Source organism: Salvelinus namaycush, chromosome 18 (assembly GCF_016432855.1).
Source record: "Salvelinus namaycush isolate Seneca chromosome 18, SaNama_1.0, whole genome shotgun sequence".
Classification (NCBI taxonomy): Eukaryota; Metazoa; Chordata; class Actinopteri; order Salmoniformes; family Salmonidae; genus Salvelinus; species Salvelinus namaycush.
In genome coordinates, this window is record NC_052324.1 from 9562344 (window position 1) to 9585128 (window position 22785).

Sequence of the window (22785 nt, forward strand, 5' to 3'; positions counted from 1 at the left end):
ACATTTTGGATATATATCGACGGAATTAATCGAACAGAAGGACCATTTGTGATGTTTATGGGACATATTGGAGTGCCAACAACAGAAGCTCGTCAAAGGTAAGGCATGAATTATATTTGTATTCTCATTTTGTGTCGTGCCTGCAGGGTTGAAATGTTTTCTCTCTTTTGTTTACTATGGTGCTATCTTCAGATAATAGCATCGTATGCTTTCGCTGAAAAGCCTATTTGAATTCTGACATGTTGGCTGGATTCACAACCAGTGTAGCTTTAATTTGGTATCTTTCATGTGTGATTTAACTTCTACTTCATCACAATCCCGGATCCGGGAGCACCCCCATCAGTAAAAAAGCTGACTAGCATAGCCTAGCATAGCGTCACAAGTAAATACTAGCATCTAAATATCATTACATCACAAGTCCAAGACACCAGATGAAAGATACACATCTTGTGAATCCAGCCATCATTTCTGATTTTTAAAATGTTTTACAGGGAAGACACAATATGTAAATCTATTAGCTAACCACGATAGCAAAAGACACAACTTTTTTTTCCCACCATTTTTTTCCTGCATAGGTAGCTATCACAATTTCGACCAAATAAAGATATAAATAGCCACTAACCAAGAAAAGAACTTCATCAGATGACAGTCTGATAACATATTTATTGTATAGCATATGTTTTGTTAGAAAACTGTGCATATTTCAGGTATAAATCATAGTTTACCATTGCAGCCACCATCACAACTCTCACCAAAGCAACTAGAATAACTACAGAGACCATCGTGTATTACCTAAATACTCATCATAAAACATTTCTGAAAAATACACAGCATACAGCAAATGAAAGACAAAGATCTTGTGAATCCAGCCAATATTTCAGATTTTTTAAGTGTTTTACAGCGAAAACACAATATAGCATTATATTAGCTTACTACAATAGCCTACCACACTACCGCATTCATTCATCAAGGCACGTTAGCGATAGCAATAGGCACGTTAGCGTTTGCGAATAAACCAGCAAAAGATATTAATTTTCACTAAACTTCATAAACCTTCCTCAGATGACATTCCTATAACATCAGGTTATACATACACTTATGTTTTGTTCGAAAATGTGCATATTTAGAGCTGAAATCAGTGGTTATCCATTATGCTAACGTAGCTTCTTTTTCCCAGAATGTGCGGATATTTCTATTAGACTCTCACCTATTCTGACCAAATAGCTATTCATAAACATTACAAAAAAATACATGTTGTATAGGAAATGATAGATACACTAGTTCTTAATGCAATCGCAGTGTTAGAATTCTAAAAATGTCTTCATTACGACATAAGGCTTATGTTATAGCGAGAGAGTGGCCAAAACCTGGGCGCAAAACTACTAGTACACAGTTCGACAGATATATGAAATAGCATCACAAAATGGGTCCTACTTTTGGTGATCTTCCATCAGAATGTTGGACAAGGGGTCCTTTGTCCAGAACAGTCCTTGTTTGAATTTAGAACATCGTTTTTCCCTCTTGAATTAGCAAGCACACTGGCCAAGTGGCGCGAAGCTCTCCTTTCTGAACAAAGGCACACAACGCAACACGCCTAACGTCCCGAATAAATGTCTAAAATCTAATAAAACTATATTGAAAAAACATGTATCAAATAAAATCAAAGCCGGAGATAGTAGTCGCCTATAACGACAGCTATTCAGAAGGCAAATCCATGTCCAACTTTGCGCCTTCCTGAAAACATGAAATGGGTGACACGTCATTCCAAGAGGACGTATTCCATCTCAGACCAAGATAAACACTCCATTTCTTCTCTCACTGCATCTTGACATCCAGGGGAAGGTGTATGACGTGCATGTATACTAATAGGTATCATGCCCATTTATAGGCAGGACCCAGAAGAGAGCATCGATTTCAGATTTTCCACTTCCTGGTCAGGAAGTTTGTGCCAAATGAGTTCTGTTTCACTCACAGATATAATTCAAACGGTTTTAGAAACTAGAGAGTGTTTTCTATCCAATAGTAATAATAACATGCATATTGTACGAGCAAGAATTGAGTACGAGGCCGTTTAAATTGGGCACGTTTTTCCCCCAAAGTGACAACAGCGCCCTCTGTCCTCATCAGGTTAAAGTGACAATGCATAGATGATAACAACAGAGAGTAGCAGCGGTGTAAAAGAGGTGGGGGATCTAGACCTGGAACTCCGGTACTGCTTTCCGTGCGTTAGCAGAGAGAACAGTCTATGACTAGGGTGGAGAGAGTCTTCGACAATTTTTAGGGCCTTCCTCTGACACCACCTGGTATAGAGGTCCTGGATGGCAGGAGGCTTGGCCACAGTGATGTACAGGGCTGTACGCAGTACCCTCTGTAGTGCCTTGCTGTCGGAGGCCGAGCAGTTGACATACCAGGCAGTGATGCAACCCGTCAGAATGCTCTCAATGGTGCAGCTGTAGAACCTTCTGAGGACCGATGCCAAATATTTTCAGTCTCCTGAGGGGAAATAGGTTTTGTCATGCCCTATTCACAAATGCCTAGGTGTGCATGGACCATGTTAGTTTGATAGTGATGTGGACACCAAGGAACTTGAAGCTCTCAACCTGCTCCACTACAGCCCCGTCGATGAGATTGAGGGTGTGCTCGGTCCTCCTTTTCCTGTTGTCCACAATCATCTCCTTTGTCTTGATCACGCTGAGTGAGAGGTTGTTGTTCTTGCCCCACACGGGCATGTCTTTGACCTCCTCCCTATAGGCTGTCTCGTCACAGTCGGTGATCAGGCCGATCAGGCAAACTTAATGATGGTGTTGGAGTCCTGCCTGGCCGTGGGGTCATGAGTGAACAGGGAGTACAGGAGGGGACTGAGTAAGCACCCCTAAGGGGACCCGTGTTGAGGATCAGGGTGGCTGATGTGTTGTTACCTAACCTTACCACCTGGGGGCGGCACGTCAGGAAGTCCAGGATCCAGTTGCAGAGGGAGGTGTTTAGTCTCAGGGTCCTTAGCTCAGTGATGAGCTTTGAGGGCACTATGGTGTTGAACGCTGAGCTGTGGTCAATAAATAGTATTCTCACAAGTTGACTTCCTTTTGTCCAGGTGCAAAAGGGCAGTGTGGAGTGCAATAGAGATTGCATCATCTGTGGATCTGCTGGTGCAATATGCAAATTGGAGTGGGTCTAGGGTTTCTGGGATAATGGTGTTGATGTGAGCCATGACCAGCCTTTCAAAACGTTTCATGGCTACAGACGTGAGCGCTACGGGTCGGTAGTAATTTAGGCAGGTTACCTTAGTGTTCTTGGACACAGGGACTATGGTGGTCTGCTTGAAACATGTTGGTATTACAGACACAGACAGGAAGAGGTTGAACATTTCAGTGAAGACACTTGTCAGTTGGTCAGCGCATTCTCGCAGTACACTTATTGGTAATCCGTCTGGCCTGGGGCCTTGTGAATTTGACCTGTTTAAAACCTGTTTGGGCTAGGGGGCAGCATTTTCATGTTTGGATGAAAAGCGTGCCCAGAGTAAACTGCGTGCTACTCAGTCCCAGTTGCTAATATATGCATATTATTAGTATGGATAGAAAACACTCTGAAGTTTCTAAAACTGTTAGAATGATGTCTGTGAGTACAACAGTACTCATATGGCAGGCAAAAACATGAGAAAAATCCAACCAGGAAGTGGGAAATCTGAGGTTTGTAGTTTTTCAACTCTTGGCCTATCGAATACACAGTGTCTATGGGGTCATTTTGCACTTCCTAAGGCTTCCACTAGATGTCAACAGTGTTTAGAACCTTGTTTGATGCTTCTACTGTGAAGTGGGGGCGAATGAGAGGGGATTGAGTAAGGTCTCTCCCAGAGAGCCACGAGCTGAGCATGCACGTTCACGTGAGAGCGAGCTCTGTTCCATTGCATTTCTGAAAACAAAGGAATTCTCCGGTTGGAACATTATTGAGGATTTATGTTAAAAACATCCTAAAGATTGATTCTATACTTCGTTTCACATGTTTCTACGAACTGTAATATGACTTTTTGTCTGACCTTTTGCCTGGACCTGCCCGCGCGTCGTGAGTTTAGATTGTGTACTGAACGCGCTAACCAAAAGGAGTTATGTGGACATAAATGATGGACTTTATGGAACAAATCAAACATTTATTGTGGAACTGGTATTCCTGGGAGTGCATTCTCATGAAGATCATCAAAGGTAAGTGAATATTTATAATGCTATTTCTGACTTCTGTTGACTCCAACATGGTGGATATCTTTTTGGGATGTGTTGGTCTCCGAGCGCCGTACTCAGATTATTGCTTGGTTTGCTTTTTACGCAAAGTTTTTTTGAAATCTGACACAGCGGTTGCATTAAGGAGAAGTATATCTTTAACTTCTTATGGCTGCAGGGCGGTGCCGGTACACTTATGACAACAGCCACTTCAAGTGCAGGGCGCGAAATTCAAAATATATATATATTTTTTAAATATTTAACTTTCACACATTAACAAGTCCAATACAGCAAATGAAAGGTACACATCTTGTGAATCCAGCCAACATGTCCGATTTTTAAAATGTTTTACAGCGAAAACAGCACGTATATTTATGTTAGCTCACCACCAAATACAAAAAAGGACAGACATTTTTCACAGCACAGGTAGCATGCACAAAGCCAACCTAACTAACCAAGAACCAACCAAACTAACCAAGAAACAACTTCATCAGATGACAGTCTTATAACATGTTATTCAATAAATCTATGTTTTGTTCGAAAAATGTGCATATTTCAGGTATAAATCATAGTTTACATTGCAGCTACAATCAGAAATTGCACTGAAAGCAGCCATAATAATTACAGACACCAACGTCAAATACCTAATTACTCATCATGAAACATTTCTGAAAAATACATAGTGTACAGCAAATGAAAGACAGGCATCTTGTGATTCCAGCCAATATTTCCGATTTATTAAGTGTTTTACAGCGAAAACACAATATAGCGTTATATTAGCTTACCACAATAGCCAGAAACACAAGCAATTTCCCAGCAGTAAAAGTTAGCGATCGTGACAAACCAGTAAAAGATATATAATTTTTGACTAACCTTGATATTCTTCATCAGATGACAGTCCTATAACATCAGGTTATACATACACTTATGTTTTGTTCGAAAATTTGCATATTTAGAGCTGAAATCAGTGGTTATACATTGTGCTAACTTAGCTACTTTTTCCCACAACGTCCGGATTATTTTCTGACACTTTTTCTGACACACATATTCTGACCAAATAGCTATTCATAAACATAACTAAAAAATACATGTTGTATAGGAAATGATAGATCCATTAGTTCTTAATGAAATCGCCGTGTTAGAATTCTAAAAAATAACTTCATTTCGACATACAGCTTCGGTATAGCTAGAGTACCCAAAAGCTGGGCGCCGACGACTAGTTCACATGTACGACAGATATATGAAATAGCATCATAAAATGTTTCCTACTTTTGCTGATCTTCCATCAGAATGTTGTACAAGGTGTCCTTTGTCAAGAACAATCGTTGTTTGGATTTAGAACGGCCTCTTTCCCTCTCGATTTAGCAAGCACACTAGCCAAGTGGCACGAATCTCTCCATGTCAACAAACGGAAGAGAACGGAACACGGCAAAACTCCCGAAAAAATTTCAATAATCTGATTAAACTATATTGAAAAAACATACTTTACGATGATATGGTCACATGTTTCAAATAAAATCAAAGCCGGAGATAGTAGTCGCCTATAACGACAGCTTTTCAAAAGGCAAATCCATGTCCCTCTTCGCGCCTTCCTGAAAACAGGAAATGGGGGACACGTCATTCCAAGAGCTGTAATTCGAGTCCAGATCAAGTTGCACACTCCATTTCTTCTCTCACTCCTTGTCGACATCTAGTGGAAGACGTATGAAGTGCATCTAAACTAATAAATAACAAGGACTTGAATAGGCAGCCCCTAGAACAGAGCCTCAATTTCAGACTTTCCACTTCCTGTCAGGAATTTGCTGCAAAATGAGTTCTGTTTTACTCACAGATATAATTCAAACGGTTTTAGAAACTAGAGAGTGTTTTCTATCCAATAGTAATAATAATATGCATATTGTACGAGCAAGAATTGAGTACGAGGCCGTTTGAAATGGGCACCTTTTATCTGGCTACTCAATACTGCCCCTGCAGCCCAAACAGGTTAATTCTGTGAATAACACTTTTATCTTTTATCAATGTTTATTATGAGTATTTCTGTAAATTGATGTGGCTCTGTGCAAATTAACGGGATGTTTTGGAGGCAAAGTCAAATGTAAACTGAGGTTTTTGGATATAAATATGAACTTGATCGAACAAAACATACATGTATTGTGTAACATGTTGTCCCGGGAGTGTCATCTGATGAAGAATATCAAAGGTTAGTGTTGATGGAATGTATAGATTTAAATGAATGACTAGAATATTCCACCCTGAACCCATATAATTGTATGAAATTGATTAATAGTCAGTAAAATTATAATAAATTATGTGTGTAGTTTTAGTCATAATTTGTGTAGTTTTAGTCAGAATTAGGGTAAAACAATATAAACTGTACAATATGTCTCTAAAGTGTCTTAAACACAGACTGTCTGAGCAAGATTCGGTGCCGACCTTGGCTAGGGGCCACAGAGATTTGGGAAAGGACAGGGAGTGATTCTCACGGTTCCTAATCTTTGTCGGCTGGGTAGCAGGACAGTGTGTGCGTAGGATACCTAATGTTTGTGTGCAAATGTATGTGCGTATGAATTCTGTTTGTGTGCAAGAGTATGTGCGTAAGGAGCTAGTATAAAATTAATGGTTTTGTACAACTAACCAGCGCTCTCGTAAAAAAAAATCTGACTGTCGTAGCTGGGCCTCCGTTTGATTCATTTCAACCAGTTTCTTACAAATTCTGGGTTTCAGACTGAGTAGTTAATTGAATTGGGTTTATGAACATTGAGAACATAATTCTCGTGACAATTTGGTCCTTTGAGCCGGATCTCAATACCTGCCTCTGTCGTCCCAAGGAACTGCTGAAAACTGTGCACGGGCGTATCCAGGAACCGTAAAACCTGACCTCTGAATTGAGGGATTATTTCAGGCCAGTGGTGAACTGGTACACGACAGAGGTGGTGTCGAGATCCAACCTACATTGCTTTTCCCAGTCTACGAGACAACGGTCAGTAAATCTTTATTCACGAATTCTGGGGAATTGACGCTCATGCTACATTCAGAAATATATTTGATTGTTTTTGTGTAGTTTAGGTGTTGATTTTAAAATTCTCATAGGGCACTCTGACCCGGTGACTTATCTTTAGAATTTTGTGTAGAGAAAAGTTTTAAAGGCAACAAAGTATTCTATGCTTTGTATGGAAGGTAGGAATTGGGTGTAGAGCCACCTAGGCAGCAGTAGAAGGGGGTTCATAATGACACCGGGTATCTGCAGTACCAATATAAACTAGAGAATATTGAGATCTAACTGAGACCTGATTAACTTCTCTAGGGTAGGGGGCAGCATTTTCACGTTTGGATGAAAAGCATACCCAAATTCAACTTCCAGCTACTCATCCCCAGAAGATAAGATATGTATATTATTAGTAAATTTGGATGGAAAACACTCTGAAGTTTCTAAAACTGTTTGAATCATGTCTGTGAGTATAACAGAACTTATTTAGCAGGCGAAACCCAGAGGATAAACCATTCAGACATTCAGATGTCAACAGTCCTGAGAAATAGGTTGAGGTTATTCCTTTGTGTAATGAAGAAATACGGCATTCTTGAAGTCGAGTCACTCCAGGTGTCCTGGACATGCGCTTCAATCAAACAGAAGACATGCTACATTTCGTTTCAATCCTGTATTGAACACAGATCATCCCGTCTTCAATTTTATCGATTATTAACGTAAAAAAAAACAAAGTTGTATTACAAAAGTAGTTGGAAATTTTTTGGCAAAGTTTACAGGTAACCTTTGAGATATTTTGTAGTCACGTTTGAGCAATTTGGAAGCTGTGTTTTTCTGGTTCAAATGCGCCAAATAAATGGACATTTTGGATATATATCGACGGAATTAATCGAACAAAAGGACCATTTGTGATGTTTATGGGACATATTGGAGTGCCAACAACAGAAGCTCGTCAAAGGTAAGGCATGAATTATATTTGTATTCTCATTTTGTGTCGTGCCTGCAGGGTTGAAATGTTTTCTCTCTTTTGTTTACTATGGTGCTATCTTCAGATAATAGCATCGTATGCTTTCGCTGAAAAGCCTATTTGAATTCTGACATGTTGGCTGGATTCACAACCAGTGTAGCTTTAATTTGGTATCTTTCATGTGTGATTTAACTTCTACTTCATCACAATCCCGGATCCGGGAGCACCCCCATCAGTAAAAAAGCTGACTAGCATAGCCTAGCATAGCGTCACAAGTAAATACTAGCATCTAAATATCATTAAATCACAAGTCCAAGACACCAGATGAAAGATACACATCTTGTGAATCCAGCCATCATTTCTGATTTTTAAAATGTTTTACAGGGAAGACACAATATGTAAATCTATTAGCTAACCACGATAGCAAAAGACACAACTTTTTTTTCCCACCATTTTTTTCCTGCATAGGTAGCTATCACAATTTCGACCAAATAAAGATATAAATAGCCACTAACCAAGAAACAACTTCATCAGATGACAGTCTGATAACATATTTATTGTATAGCATATGTTTTGTTAGAAAAATGTGCATATTTCAGGTATAAATCATAGTTTACCATTGCAGCCACCATCACAACTCTCACCAAAGCAACTAGAATAACTACAGAGACCATCGTGTATTACCTAAATACTCATCATAAAACATTTCTGAAAAATACACAGCATACAGCAAATGAAAGACAAAGATCTTGTGAATCCAGCCAATATTTCAGATTTTTTAAGTGTTTTACAGCGAAAACACAATATAGCATTATATTAGCTTACTACAATAGCCAACCACACAACAGCATTGATTCAGGCCAACAATAGCGATAACGAATAAACCAGCAAAAGATATTAATTTTTTCACTAACCTTCTCAAACTTCTTCAGATGACAGTCCTATAACATCATATTACACAATACATATAGAGTTTGTTCGAAAATGTGCATATTTAGCGGCACAAATCATGGTTATACAATGAGAAAAGTAGCCAAGCTGCCAACAATATGTCGGGAGAAATCTTGGGAGAGGCACCTAATCTAATCAGTAACTAATCCTAAACTTGACTAAAAAATACAGGTTGGACAGCAAATGAAAGATACATTAGTTCTTAATGCAATCGCTGTGTTAGATTTTTAAAATTAACGTTACTACGACATACAGCGTGCGTTAACTTCTTGACACTAGGGGGGCGCCATTTCGACTTTGTAAAAATTCGTTCCCAAATTAAACTGCCTCGTACTCAATTCTTGCTCGTACAATATGCATATTATTATTACTATTGGATAGAAAACACTCTCTAGTTTCTAAAACCGTTTGAATTATTTCTCTGAGTGAAAGAGAACTCATTCTGCAGCACATTTCCTGTCAGGGAGTGAGATTTCAGAAATCGAGGTCCCTGTTCTGAGGTCAGTTTATAAGTCCCCATGTAAGCCATCGGGCTACATGCACTGCATACGCCTTCCTCTAGATGTCAGTAAGCGGGGAGAATTTGAATGGAGTGGATTGCGCAATCTGGTGCCCTATATAAGACCGTGGAACGGAAGTACCGTTCTTTTCAACGGGGCGCCTGGCGCATCAGGGACATCACAATGGCCTCCTGCAAAGCTTTCGTTTTAGCAGTTCTGTATCTCCGGTCATGTTTTTATTTGTTATAGTTGTTAAAGACATCATAAGGTAGTTAATTTAAACCGACTTATAGCAGTTTATATCAGTTTATTGCGATTTTCCTGGATTTCTTTGTGATTCGCTTTCACGAGTTGGACACCTCTCCAGTGGGTGGCTATCGTTAGCTGCCATTTCAACATGAGAAGAGGACAACTTTCAACCAAAAGACGATTGTTCTGGAGAAAGGACACCTTGCCCAAGATTCTGATGGAAGCTCGGCAAATAGTAAGCAATCTTTATGTTGTTAATTCGTATTTATGTTGACAAATGTCAAATAATAATTCCGCCATGAATTTCGGTGCGGTCTCGCTTTAGCGCACGCTGTATGCTGAAGTAACGTTAATTTTAAAAATGTAACACAGCGATTGCATTAAGAACTAATTTGTCTTTCATTTGCTGTCCAACTTGTATTTTTTAGTCAAGTTTATGAATAGTTTTCGATTAGAATAGGTGCCTCTCCAAGATGGCGCCGGACAGATTGCTTGAAGTTTTGATGATTTAAAAAATCATCTGCCTCCCGTGTCTGCATCGGGGTCTAGCCTGGTGCCCTTATAGGGCCAACTTCTTGGAATCAAATGTAAATAAGGACTCTTGTTTCCTACCCCAAGTCGGTGATAATTTGCATCATACATTTTCATTATCTTCACAGAAATTAACATACTTAATTATTGGAAATTTGCTGTAGCATGTGACAGCACAGCAGTAAGCCTAAGCTGGTTTGTAAAGTGTTTTTATACAATGTAGAAACCTAATATTCTACAAATGACTTATTTCAATAACAGGCATTTGTATCAACATTTTAACTTTTTACAATAAACATGTCTTTACAGTGTTATATTAGTTTTTAAATTGCACGTGTGCTTCAGAAGTAGCTAATACAGGCTACACCTCAATCGATAAAAAAAATCTTCATTTCTGGTGCTCCTAATGTTTATGTTGTGCTCTTAACTTTAAGTTGGGAGCACCAGTGCTACCAATAAAAAAAGTTCAAATAACTTTGTCAGTTGGCTTCATGTTCCAACTCATTCTTTGTGTGTGCGCCTGTGTGCGTCATTTTTTTACATACTGTAGAATTAAGCATGTTTTTAGTGTGCCCCCTCAGATATTTGTGCCCCCTCAGATATTTGGGGTGCATGAGGCCACAACCTTTGTATAGCTAACACAAGTTCTGCCAAGACAAAGTGAAGACTACTTTTTGACAAGGGAATTTTCACTGTGTATGGTTATGTATTTGGCTCTGGTACGAGACTGTTTGTGACAGGTAAGAGATCCATTCCTCTGATTTTCGGGCAGGAAAAACTAAGCAGTAGTCATTAATAATTAATTTGTCTAATCAGAACAAAATAATTGATCTAACATCCTGCAGTATTGCTACCCAAATATGCACACACTATTTATGATCAACCCATGTTAAAAAAAGTATTGTGTTTACTGAGCTAACAATCTGATCTAAATTATATTGAATGTTATAATTGACTTTATATTGAAATAAGATATTCCCTAAAGTATTGCTAAGAAAAATATCAGTTGGTTTATGTAAGTAATTGTTTACTTGACTATAGACAGTAAAGCTGGATATAAAACAAATGGTCTGGGATATCACGATTCATTTTGACAACAGAATACATCTGAAGTCTGAACTTGTGTGATGGTCCTTTAAAGAAGTCTGTAAATGTTATTATTTCTCTTGAAAACCAGACAATACCGTACGAAAACCCAAAGTGACTGTCTACTCAGAGTCCAACCCTGAGTCGAATGTGAACACCCTGATATGTCTGGCTGGAGACATGTTTCCAGACTTGGTCAAGATCTCATGGAAGATGGAGGATGAAAACGGCAGAGCAGTCGAGGTGCCTAAAGCAGAGGGGGAACAGCTGGAGCAGAGGGAGGAAGGAGAGACGACCAGTATGATCATCATTGATAAAGAGAAAATGTACAGGAACAAATACATCTGTTCTGTGGAGCATGAAGGGGGCCCTCAAGATGTTTACATGCTGAAAGGTAAAGCCAGTCATTGAAATAGTTTTACATTAGTATGTAGGCCTATTACGTTTTATATACATCGTTATTTATTTAATATGTATGTAATATAATGAGTAGGTTATTGTGTATTCAACCTTGTAAAATTGACATGCCTATTACCTTTCAAAGTAAAAAAGAAAGTATATAAAAATTGGACTCACACTTGATAATTGTATTGGAATGTATAGTTAGTCTCCCAAGATTTTAAACAAAATTGCCTTTTTTTCTTAACAATTATCCTCGACAGTAGTCTACATAATGCTCTGAAAAAAAATATTTAATATGATCTTTTTCCATTTCATTGTCAGATAAACCAACTGAAGCTCCGCCAACCACTGTGGCTGCACCAACCTGTCCGTTCAGAAATGACACGCAGCAGTCTCAGACTCTACATCTTACCGATGGTAAAATTGATGTGTATTTCGTTTAGGTCAATTCAAAAATATGGGGTGGGGAAGGAAAGTGTAAGTGGTTGGATAAATTAACCAATTTAGACATGTATTAAATTCGATTGCACTTTGTCAAAAGTGAGGGCGCTTTCACATGCAGTGCATTCGGGAAGTATTCAGACCACTTGACATTTTCCAAAATATATTACATTAAAATGTTCTCGGATTAACACAATGTAAACGCAAAAACAGGTTTACAGGTTTTGCTATGAGACTCAAAATTGAGCTCAGGTGCATCCTGTTTCCATTGATTATCCTTGACATGTTTTTACAACCTGATTGGAGTCCACATGTGGTAAATTCAATTGATTGGACATGATTTGGAAAGGCAACTCATCTCTATATAAGGTCCCACAGTTGACAGTGCATATCAGAGCAAAAACCAAGCCATGAGGTCGATGGAATTGTCCGTAGTGCTCCGAAACAGGATTGTGTTGAGGCACAGATCTGGGGAACATTTCTGCAGCCTTGAAGGTCCCCAAGAACAGTGGCCTCCATTATTCTTAAATGAAAGTAGTTTGGAAACACCAATACTCTTCATAGAGTTGGCTGCCCAGCCAAAATGAGCAATTGGGGGAGAAGGGCCTTGGTCAATGAGGTGACCAAGAACCTAATGGTCACTCTGACAGAGCTCCAGAGTTCCTCCTCAGTCAGACACATGACAACCTGCTTGGAATTTGCCAAAAGGCACCTAAAGGACTCAGAACATGAGATACAAGATTCTCTGGTCTGATGAAACCAAGATTGAACTCTTTGGCCTGAATGCCAACTGTCACGTCTGGAGGAAACCTGGCACCATCCCTACGGAGAAGCATGGGGGTTGCAGCATCATGCTGTGGGGATGTTTTTCAGCGGCAGGGACTGGGAGACTAGTTAGGGTCGAGGGAAAGATGAATTGAACAAAGTACAGAGATCCTTGGTGAAAACCTGTTCCATAATGCTCAAGACCTCAGACTGGGGGCAAAGGTTCACCTTCCAACAGGACAACGACCCTAAGCACACAGGCAAGTCAATGCAGGGGTGGCTTTGGGACAAGTCTCTGAATGTCCTTGAGTTGCCCAGCCAGATCGAACATGTCTGGAGAGACAAGAAAATAGCTGAGCAGCAACGCTCCCCATCCAACCTGACAGAGCTTAAGAGGATCTGCAGAGAAGAATGGGAGAAACTCCCCAATTACAGGTGTGCGACGCTTGTAGCATTTTACCCAAGAAGACTCGAGGCTGTAATCGCTGCCAAAGGTGCATCAACAAAGTACTGAGTAAAGGGTCTGAATACTTATGCAAATGTAATATTTCAGTTAAATTTTTTAATAGCAACTTGTATTTGCTTTGTCATTATAGGGTATTGTGTGTAGATGGAAGAAAGAAAAGGCCGTAACGTAACAAAATACGGAAAGTCAAGGGGTCTGAATACTTTCCGAATGCGCTGTATCCTCTTATGATCCTGGAGTGTTTAGTAGCCTACCCTCATCCGCGCTATAAAGCAAAGCCCCCCCCCAAAATGTCATATTACAACTTAGGTGTTGTGATAATTGCGTTGTTAGCCCTGTAACCTGTTCGTTCATATGCCTTGCAAGCGTGATATAAAGGCCGAGACAATAATAAGATTGTGGTTGTTTTATTACAAAACCGTGTAGTAACCTCAAAGCAGTCCACAAAGCATATTGCATGTACAGTAGCAGACAGTTACATGACCTACAGCATGGTCAAGCAAGTTAATGTTTCTGAAATTTGCTGACCACTAAACAACTATTGACTTACAGCAGAACCACAGTTACCGCAAGTCGCAAAGAAAACGGGAGCTACCTCTATTCCAGCACCATTTCAACTTCAACATTTTCAACATCATCAAATCACCTCTGCTTAGTCTGATAGTGAGGACTAAAAGTTACAAAAAACTATTTAGTCCAATTAACGTGAGCTAAATATGTGGCTGTCATGGTTCTGATTTCTGTGTGCATGTATCCGTGTGTGTGCTCATGCTCGTTCGCGCAAGAAGAAAAACATGTTGGCTCACCCTACTTGTACAGAAATGCCAATGCCACTCTCTCATGTTGAGGAACGGTCTATCACGCTGTCATATACTACATGCTTTTATTTTTTGCTTACTCGCTAGCCTAACTTCCATTCATGGTCAATGTTAGCTAGGTAACATTAGTCCAAATCCCTATATCCATCCATGGCTAATTTAGGAAATAGCCAATTTTAGCTAGCTGGCTAGCTAGCCACCGTTAGGGCAACAACAAAACAAGATGCAACAATTCAAGTTTTTCTGTCAATGGGATTTGAGTGATGCAAATCCAAGCTGGCTTCTCTTAACTTTTTGGGGGAATACCCAGGACCATTCGCTGAGCTCGATCAGTTTAGCTCAACGCTGATTGGCACATTCTTTTATACTTTTTTTTGTTGTCAAGGGAGTCCAGATGCACGCTGGCTTCCCTTGCCTTTAATGCTACGGGCGGCAACAATGTCATACTCGTTTGGACCAGACCGCATCAGATGGCCCACACTTAGAGACAGAGGGGCGCTGTTTCGCTCGCTCTGGTGCGTTGTCCTGTGAGATACATTGTCAATTGCAAATTGAAAATTAAGAAACAGACGAAATATGTATTAAAACAAAATATTGGTCATTTTTGGGGGAAGCTTGGCCAATGCTGAAACGACTACAGGAACTGCATGAGTAGCGGCTCCAAGATCCAGGACCAGAGTACTAGCTATTGTGATAAAGCAGCGCGAGTCCCATGGAACATTTTTGCCTGTTGTACTCGTAAAATGTTCATATTGCTAAAACGCCCTAAATAGAGTGGTGCCAACAAAATGCGATTGGATCGCTAATCTGATCATGGTGAATAGGCAAAGTGTCTTTTAAAGGCATGTTTCCTGTGTTTGCCGAGATGCCATCCACGGTGCCATCCAAATGTTGCATATGTCGGCTTAAAAGGAGAATGTCTTTAAAAACCGCAATGCCTGTAACCAGCAATCAGACTGAATCCCGGCCTTACTCTTTTCTCTTCTCCAGATTCCTTCCCGTCAACGTTTAGTCTGAACCTGGCCTCTGTGGTCTACACAGTGATGATAGTGAAGAGCATGGTGTACTGCTGTGGGCTCTCTATCCTGCTGCACCACAGGCGCTTGGGAAGAGGACCCAGCACCTGTAGACACATTTATTGAAAGGATACCCCCCCCCCCCCATGTATGGATGGAGTTGTAGTGGGCTGAGTAACATGGATTTTACATCCCATTGAGGTTTAACATTTAATTTGTATTGCTTTTATTTTTCCTGCTTTATTTTTTAGATGCTACAATAATATGAGCCATAGATTTCCATGTCTTCTAATAGCTTCAACTGCCAAATATGACAATTGCAGCACATTTAATTTTGTATATGGTGTATTGTTTCCCTCATGTGGGAGCTACCCACTGCAGACACATGAATAATGGTTAAGGTTTTCTGAAAAATAAGCAGAGCAAATCTTGAATGTAAATAAATTATGATTTTAATTTAGACTTTTTTTGTTAGTTTCCCTGCAAAATGTAGGTAGGCCTAAATTATACAAAATGTTCCTAAATATGTAGGCCCATGAGTTCTAAATCATTATCCAATATAATATTTAGCAACTTGTCTTGTATTGAAGTGTAATTGTTCTAACATAGTATTTCACATCTTAATTAATGAATAAGAGAATCAATTTTTTCTTTAAATATCTAAATGCTGAGTGCTTATTGAGCATAAAAATTGGGCTATGCGCAAAATCATTTGGTGCTTTTTACATGAATACATTGCTTTTATAAAGAGTAACACAGCCTGCTCAAAATAATATCCTTTCAGATGAGGATGGGTTTAATAAACGCTGCTTTTGTGAACGAAAAGTTACAATGGTTCTTCCAATTATTGTAAATAACTTTTTTTTACAGTTCCTTGCTGCTTTGTATGAATAAAGGCTACTTAACCCCCCCCCCCCAAAAAAAAACATGGCATTGCTTCACTATAAGATCATCTATTCATATTTGAATGTTATTTGATTGAATCTCATCAGAAGCGGAACAATAAAATTGTAAGATCCACTATTCTGTCTTACTTGTTTGCTTCAATGTGCATGTTCCAACACAGATGTTGAGCCTAGACTCAATAGTGGTGGGAAAATGTGGTTAATGTATATTTGGTTTTCTGAAGAAATGTGAAACGGTAGTTACTGGAAACAAGATATAGCTAGCTGCATAACCACAGCTCGAGTGTGTGTTGGTTATCCAAAGCTGCTGGATGATTCATTTTTATCTTGGTCCGTTTTCAGCTCTTTGTGGGTTTGGCTCCTGCCATCAAATTGAAGAATATGACAGCGATGGCTGACAAAACGAGTCAACGGTAGCTTATGGTTCTTGCATTTGTGGAATTATAGCCCTATGACAAAACAAGCTCTTACTTCTGTGTACTTTTTACCTTGAAACAATCAAATGAAATCAGGGTTAAGTGTTTAGTTTGTTTCTAACATCTTTGGAAAGGAAATTAACATTATTATCCAAAGAAGTAGTAAATACAGTAGAATTACGTTTCTGTTATGTTATTACCATTTATTCTGTTTTAATGTAACGTCCTACCAAAATGTTGTATTAATTGCTTTCTTTTCTCTACACTTCCCAAAGACGAACAATATGTTCAAGTGTTACATTTCATTCAAATCTAAAGAAATGCAAAACAAAACTTATATAGGCCTATAATACTATCAATAACATAAATAAATCATAGAATTGTAACTTTCATTTATACACATTATTGAATTGACAACCAATGTAATTCATGATCAAATGTGGTAGGGTTAGGCTACTTTATAAACACACAGGCTTGTCACTGAAAATTAACTTGGTGTCTTAAAAGGTGAACCTAATGAATTTACTGTATTGAATAGAGAATACTCTGTTTAGTGGGTCTTCAATATAGAACACTAAGGCCAGGATTAAATCTGATTAGGCTTTGACAGCGTGCACCTTTAAAAGGCAACCCAAAAGGTCGATGTTCGCACCCCTACGGAAATATTACCATTAAAAAAAAATCCCCGTAACCAGTCAGTTTGAGATATCTGGGTTGCATTGAATGCGTCTCAATCCACCGCATCTGACAATGTTGCACTTCCGCATCTGCGGTGAAAGGTGACAGAGCTAGAGCGGTGTTTGTCAAATCATGAGACATCCCCATAATCAGTCTTCTCACAAAAGTCGTCTGTAGCATCCGAACGGTTTGGCCTACACCCTATTATGAACACTCTATGGAAAGATGACACTCTCACGAACACAATGGTGTTCTGTGTCTTGTGGTGTCTGAACAGTTTCGGCTACATACCCCTCTGTGGAAAGGTGAGACTCTCACAGGACCTTTAAGACTCGATTGAAGGTCCCTGTTTAAAAAAATGAATGGAAGTACAGTATATATGGTCACTGTGCAGTGCCAAAAAAAGTGTCTAAAACGTTTCCTGAACTTTATTACATCTCTCAGATATAGACATTTCAGTACAAACTTCTTTAGATTTTTTTTGGGGGGGGGGGACTATGTTGTTCCATGTATTGAATCTGTAATTCAATGACTTTCTATTGGCTAATAGCAGTAAGTCAAATATTTTTTTAAAGAATTTTGTTGATACTTCAAGGGGTCTTAAAATAAAAAATCTAATAGCTAAATGATCCTTCGTATAACCTCAAAACAATTCCATATAGCTTAGGGTTCCAGGTCATCTCACGGGGAATAAGGGGGTGTGGTATATGGCCAATATACCATGGCCAAGGTCTGTTCTTAAGCACGACGCATCGCGGAATGCCTGGATACAGCACTTAGCATTGGTATATTGGCCATATACCACAAACTCCCGAGGTGCCTTATTGCTATTATAAACTGGTTACCAACATAATTAGAACAGTAAAAATAAATGTTTGTCAGACCCGTGGTATACAGGATGATATACCACGGATGTCAGCCAATCAGCATTCAGGGCTCGAACAACCCAGTTTATAAGTATCATTTTGTCACGTGTAACTATGACAATTTTAATTGGCTGATGCGCATTTTGATACATTTCAACTCTTTCAAATGTTTGCAAGTATGGACCACAGAAGTTTTATTACCATTGCCACTTTCATACTCTTGTCATGGTGGATAGAAATGGGGGTGGGAGTCATTCTATTTAATTCAAACACAGCTTCTGTAAACCACTACAGGTGGCTGTTAGACACCAGTGTGAACTCCAAAATCAGTTCAGAAAAAGTATTCTGTCCTGTCCAACAAGGAAGACATGTTGAATTTGTATATTGATGCATTTTGCAAAGCTAAATGCAAAGTTTATCAAGTACATTCCACGCTAATGCCCTTCTTCCAAAATGTCAGTTTAGCAAACAAATAGTATAACACTGCCTAGTGGTTTTAATGGTTGTACTGTATGATTCCACAATTTGTTCACTTCCTACAATGAAGAGATGGCAGCCATTTAAAAAAACATTATGTCATTGAGTTCCCAAATGCATGCATTTGGACATATTGTATGAACTTGTTACATTATAATAATATGCATATGTAGGCACAGTTGTGTTGGTTATGCAGCCTATTCTATTTTTCCCTCTTGATAGTATTCCAAAGGAGATTACTCTGAACATATTTTTTATTGATATTAGGCAATCTATTGATATTCAAGTGCCATCATTAAGGACTCAATTGGCACACACTGCCCATGCTGACTTCTCAGTCTTCAACTCTGAACTGATTTTGGAGCCATGATTTACCAATATAAAGTTACCAATATAAACACATCAGGATCTAGTTTTATCTGAAAGAATATGGTTTCCAAAAATGTTAGCTGTATTCACAAAGTCAAGTAAAAATTTACCAGTATCTTCATCTTTAAATACAACTGTTTGGAAGCTTGAGTGACGAGGCGAAGAGAAATGAAGCAGGTGTGTAGACGATGAGTCGGCTGAGGAATGTGGATCTCTGTGGAGGAATACAGAACATGCGGTGGTTGTAAGGCAAAGTCTTCCTTCACAGTTAGATGGGGCAGCTGCTGTGAGAACTTGGGTAACTTTGGGTTCTATCGCTCAAAGTTGTGATATTCAAACATTGCAATTTCCAGGATGACCACTAAAACTGGTACTTCTAAAAAAATAAATGAAGCATGTTGTAAGCAAGCAAAACACAAATTATATTATAACCTTGTATTCTCAAAAACTGATCAGTGAACCACATAATTAATCAAACCAGAAATAGTGTCCTAAAAATACAGTAATGTGGAAGTATTTTCATGTCAACATTATCAAAAGGACATTTTGACAATAGAGCCATACAACTTTTATATGTTCTTATATGAATACATTTATTATACCTATGGTACACACCATATCAACCTTAAATGTGAAAAAATATTGTGATATGATATTTTGTCCGTATCGCCCAGCCCAACTCAACCCAAGTGTCAGAACAGCCTTCGCTTTAGCTATCCAGCCTTCGCCCTCCTATCCAGCTCAGGTGTTCGGCGTCGCCAGCCTTCCAGCTTCTGCCGAACCTACTGGTGGCAAACGTCCTTCACTCATCAACCCCGGACTTGTCTAATCATCATTACACACACCTGGTTCCAATCCCCACTATCACTGTATATATACTCCCTTTGTTGGTCATTGTAAATGTTCCTGAGAGGAATCTCTCCTACTATTTCCTGAGTACTTTATTTTTTGTACTTTGGGTTCGCCCTGTGCCTTTTTTTATGAAGACATGTTTTGAGCACAACAGCGTTTTGGTTTTGTACTGCTTTGATCTATGCTGCTTAAATACATTCAGTATTTCTTAACCTGTGACTTCCTCCTCCACTGTTACGTCAGTGACAGAATGACCGACCCAAGAAAACAGGAAGCAGCCGGACATTCCGCTGTAGGAGCGAAGCTCCGCAACCACGACTCGTGCCCGGAACGCCTCGGGACTGCCATGAACGAAGTGCTCCGGGCCATACTCCAACTGCAGGCTACACCACCACCTTCCCAGCTCCACGCGGTCGTTTCAGCCACCCCACCACCATCTACATCACCCGGACCGATCAGCAACGTCCACCTGCCCCTCCCGGAGCGGTTTGAAGGCATCCCAGCTCATTGTATGTTTTGTCCTGCAGTGTGACCTCCACCTGGCCCGTCATGCCGGGTTGGCCTCTGAGAGGGAAAAGGTGGCCTTGGTTATCTCGGTGCTGACAGGCCGGGCTCTGGAGTGGGCGCACGCCGTTTGGGAGAGGGACAGACCAGAAGTGCACTCCTATGACAGCTTCACCCAACTCTTCCGTGCCATCTTCGACCAACCTACAGAGGGCCGAGAGGGAGGTGAGCATCTCCTCCATCTACGCCACGGGTCCAGGACAGCGTTGGAGCACGCTCTGGATTTCCGAACGGTGGCTGCGTCCACTGGCTGGAACGACCAGGCCTTGTTGTCTGCAGCGGGCTACAGGCGGATGTCCAGACCGAGCTGGCCTGTCACAATGAGGACCTCACACTGGACAAGCTCATTGCCATGGCCATCCGCTTGAATAATCTCCTGCGTGCCTGTCGTCGCCCATCCCAGGGTTTCGGGTCTATCCATGGAACCTCCAACGAGACAGTATTTTATAAAAATTCCAGAAACATCTTATTTATTTATTATTTTATTTTGGTCAATCTGTTATTATAGTGCAGATGGTCTTGCTTGCAAGGCATTTTACATCATGCCTAGGAAGCTGAACAAGGCATCTCTCGTCGATGTGCCCTTTTTGCGTCCAAACTGTCTTGGGTCAAGCTTGTGACCGTTGTCTTCCAGCATCCAATTGGTGGCATGGGCTCATTCACACTGTTGATAAAATGGAGTAAGGAGACAAACTGATTGAGGCTTGATGTATGATCCGGTCTGTAGCAGCTGAGTGTATGAATGCTTTTGAAAACATAGTTTGATTGGCCTACCACCTGCTTCGGATACGCAAAGGAGATGAGTGGAAGACAGCCTTTAACTTCTTGGCGCACAGATCCCTTTAACGGGATCATTTTCCTGAACAACCGCTGAATTGCAGAGCGCCATATTCAAAAATAATACAAAAAATATTTATAATCATGCAATCACAAGTGAAATATACCAAAACACAGCTTAGCTTGTTGTTAATAATCCACCTATCGTGTCAGATTTTGCGTTTGTGAGTGTATCAATCAATGCTAGAACAGCTAGCCTTAAATTAGCTTGGTCACGAAAGTCAGAAAAGCAATAAAATGAATCGCTTACCTTTGATAATCTTTGGATGTTTGTACTCACGAGACTCCCAGTTACACAATAAATGTTCGTTTTGTTCGATAGATATTCGTTTTATAACAAAAAAAACGCCATTTGGGTTGCGCGTTATGTTCAGAAAACCACAGCCTCGTTCCGTTCCTGAAAGGCAGACAAATTCCAAAAAGTATCCGTAATGTTCGTAGAAACAGGTCAAACGTTTTTTATAATCAATCCTTAGGTTGTTTTTAACATACATAATTGATAATATTTCAACCGGACGGTAACCTATTCAATAGAAGAGAGAAAGAAAATGTCGAGCCACCCCTCTCGCGCGCAGGAACTAATCAAAGGACATCTGACTCGTTTTGAAAAATCTCGCTCATTTTTCAAAATAAAAGCCTGAAACTATGTCTAAAGCCTGGTCACAGACTGAGGAAGCCATTGGAAAAGGAATCTGGTTGATACCCCTTTGAATGGAAGAGGGGCAGGCAATGAAACAGGGATTTAAAAAAAGAAAATCCTCAGGTTTTTGCCTGCAAAATCAGTTTTGTTATACTCACAGACAATATTTTGACAGTTTTGGAAACCTTGGAGTGTTTTCTATCCTAATCTGTAAATTATATGCATATTCTACGATCTGGGCCTGAGAAATAGTCCGTTTACCTTGGGAACGTTATTAAAAAAAAAAAAATTGCGTCAAGAAGTTAATACAGCCAGTGGACATTATGAGTACCAGGTCATGCCATTTGGACTCACCAACGCCCCCACTGTTTTTCAGGCTCTGGTAAACGATGTGCTCCGGGATATGCTAAATGGTTTCGTGTTCTGGACGACATCCTGTTTTTTTCCCGGTGTGCCCAAGAACATGTTCTTCATGTCAGACAAGTTCTTCAGTGTCTCCTGGAGAACCAACCGAGAAATGTGAGTTTCACCACCCAACAATCTCCTTTCTGGAATATGTTATCGCTGATCGAAATGTACAAATAGATCCAGAAAAAAAGTGAAAGCAGTGGAAGAGTGGCCTCAACCTACATCCAGAGTGCAGTTACAATGTTTCCTGGGGTTCGCCAATTTCTACTGCCATTTCATTTGGGGCTACAGCACCCTGCAGCCCCCCTCTCGGCACTCACCTCTCCCAAAGTACTGTTCACATGGTCTCCAGCGGTCAACAAAGCCCTCGTGGACCTGAAACATCGG

At 39.9% G+C, this 22785-nt stretch overlaps 1 protein-coding gene across 1 annotated transcript in view; it reads left to right on the forward strand.

Annotated features, from left to right (window-relative positions):
• Window positions 1–15550, forward strand: part of LOC120063527 (immunoglobulin lambda-1 light chain-like) — a 33147-nt gene extending 17597 nt beyond the window's left edge. The window contains exons 3-6 of the mRNA XM_039013895.1: window positions 11070–11132; window positions 11570–11872; window positions 12202–12297; window positions 15361–15550. Of these exons, the coding sequence (XP_038869823.1) occupies window positions 11070–11132; window positions 11570–11872; window positions 12202–12297; window positions 15361–15512 (614 nt within the window). The 3' untranslated portion in view covers window positions 15513–15550. The remainder of the gene's footprint in view (window positions 1–11069; window positions 11133–11569; window positions 11873–12201; window positions 12298–15360) is intronic.
• Window positions 15551–22785: the final 7235 nt, after the last annotated feature.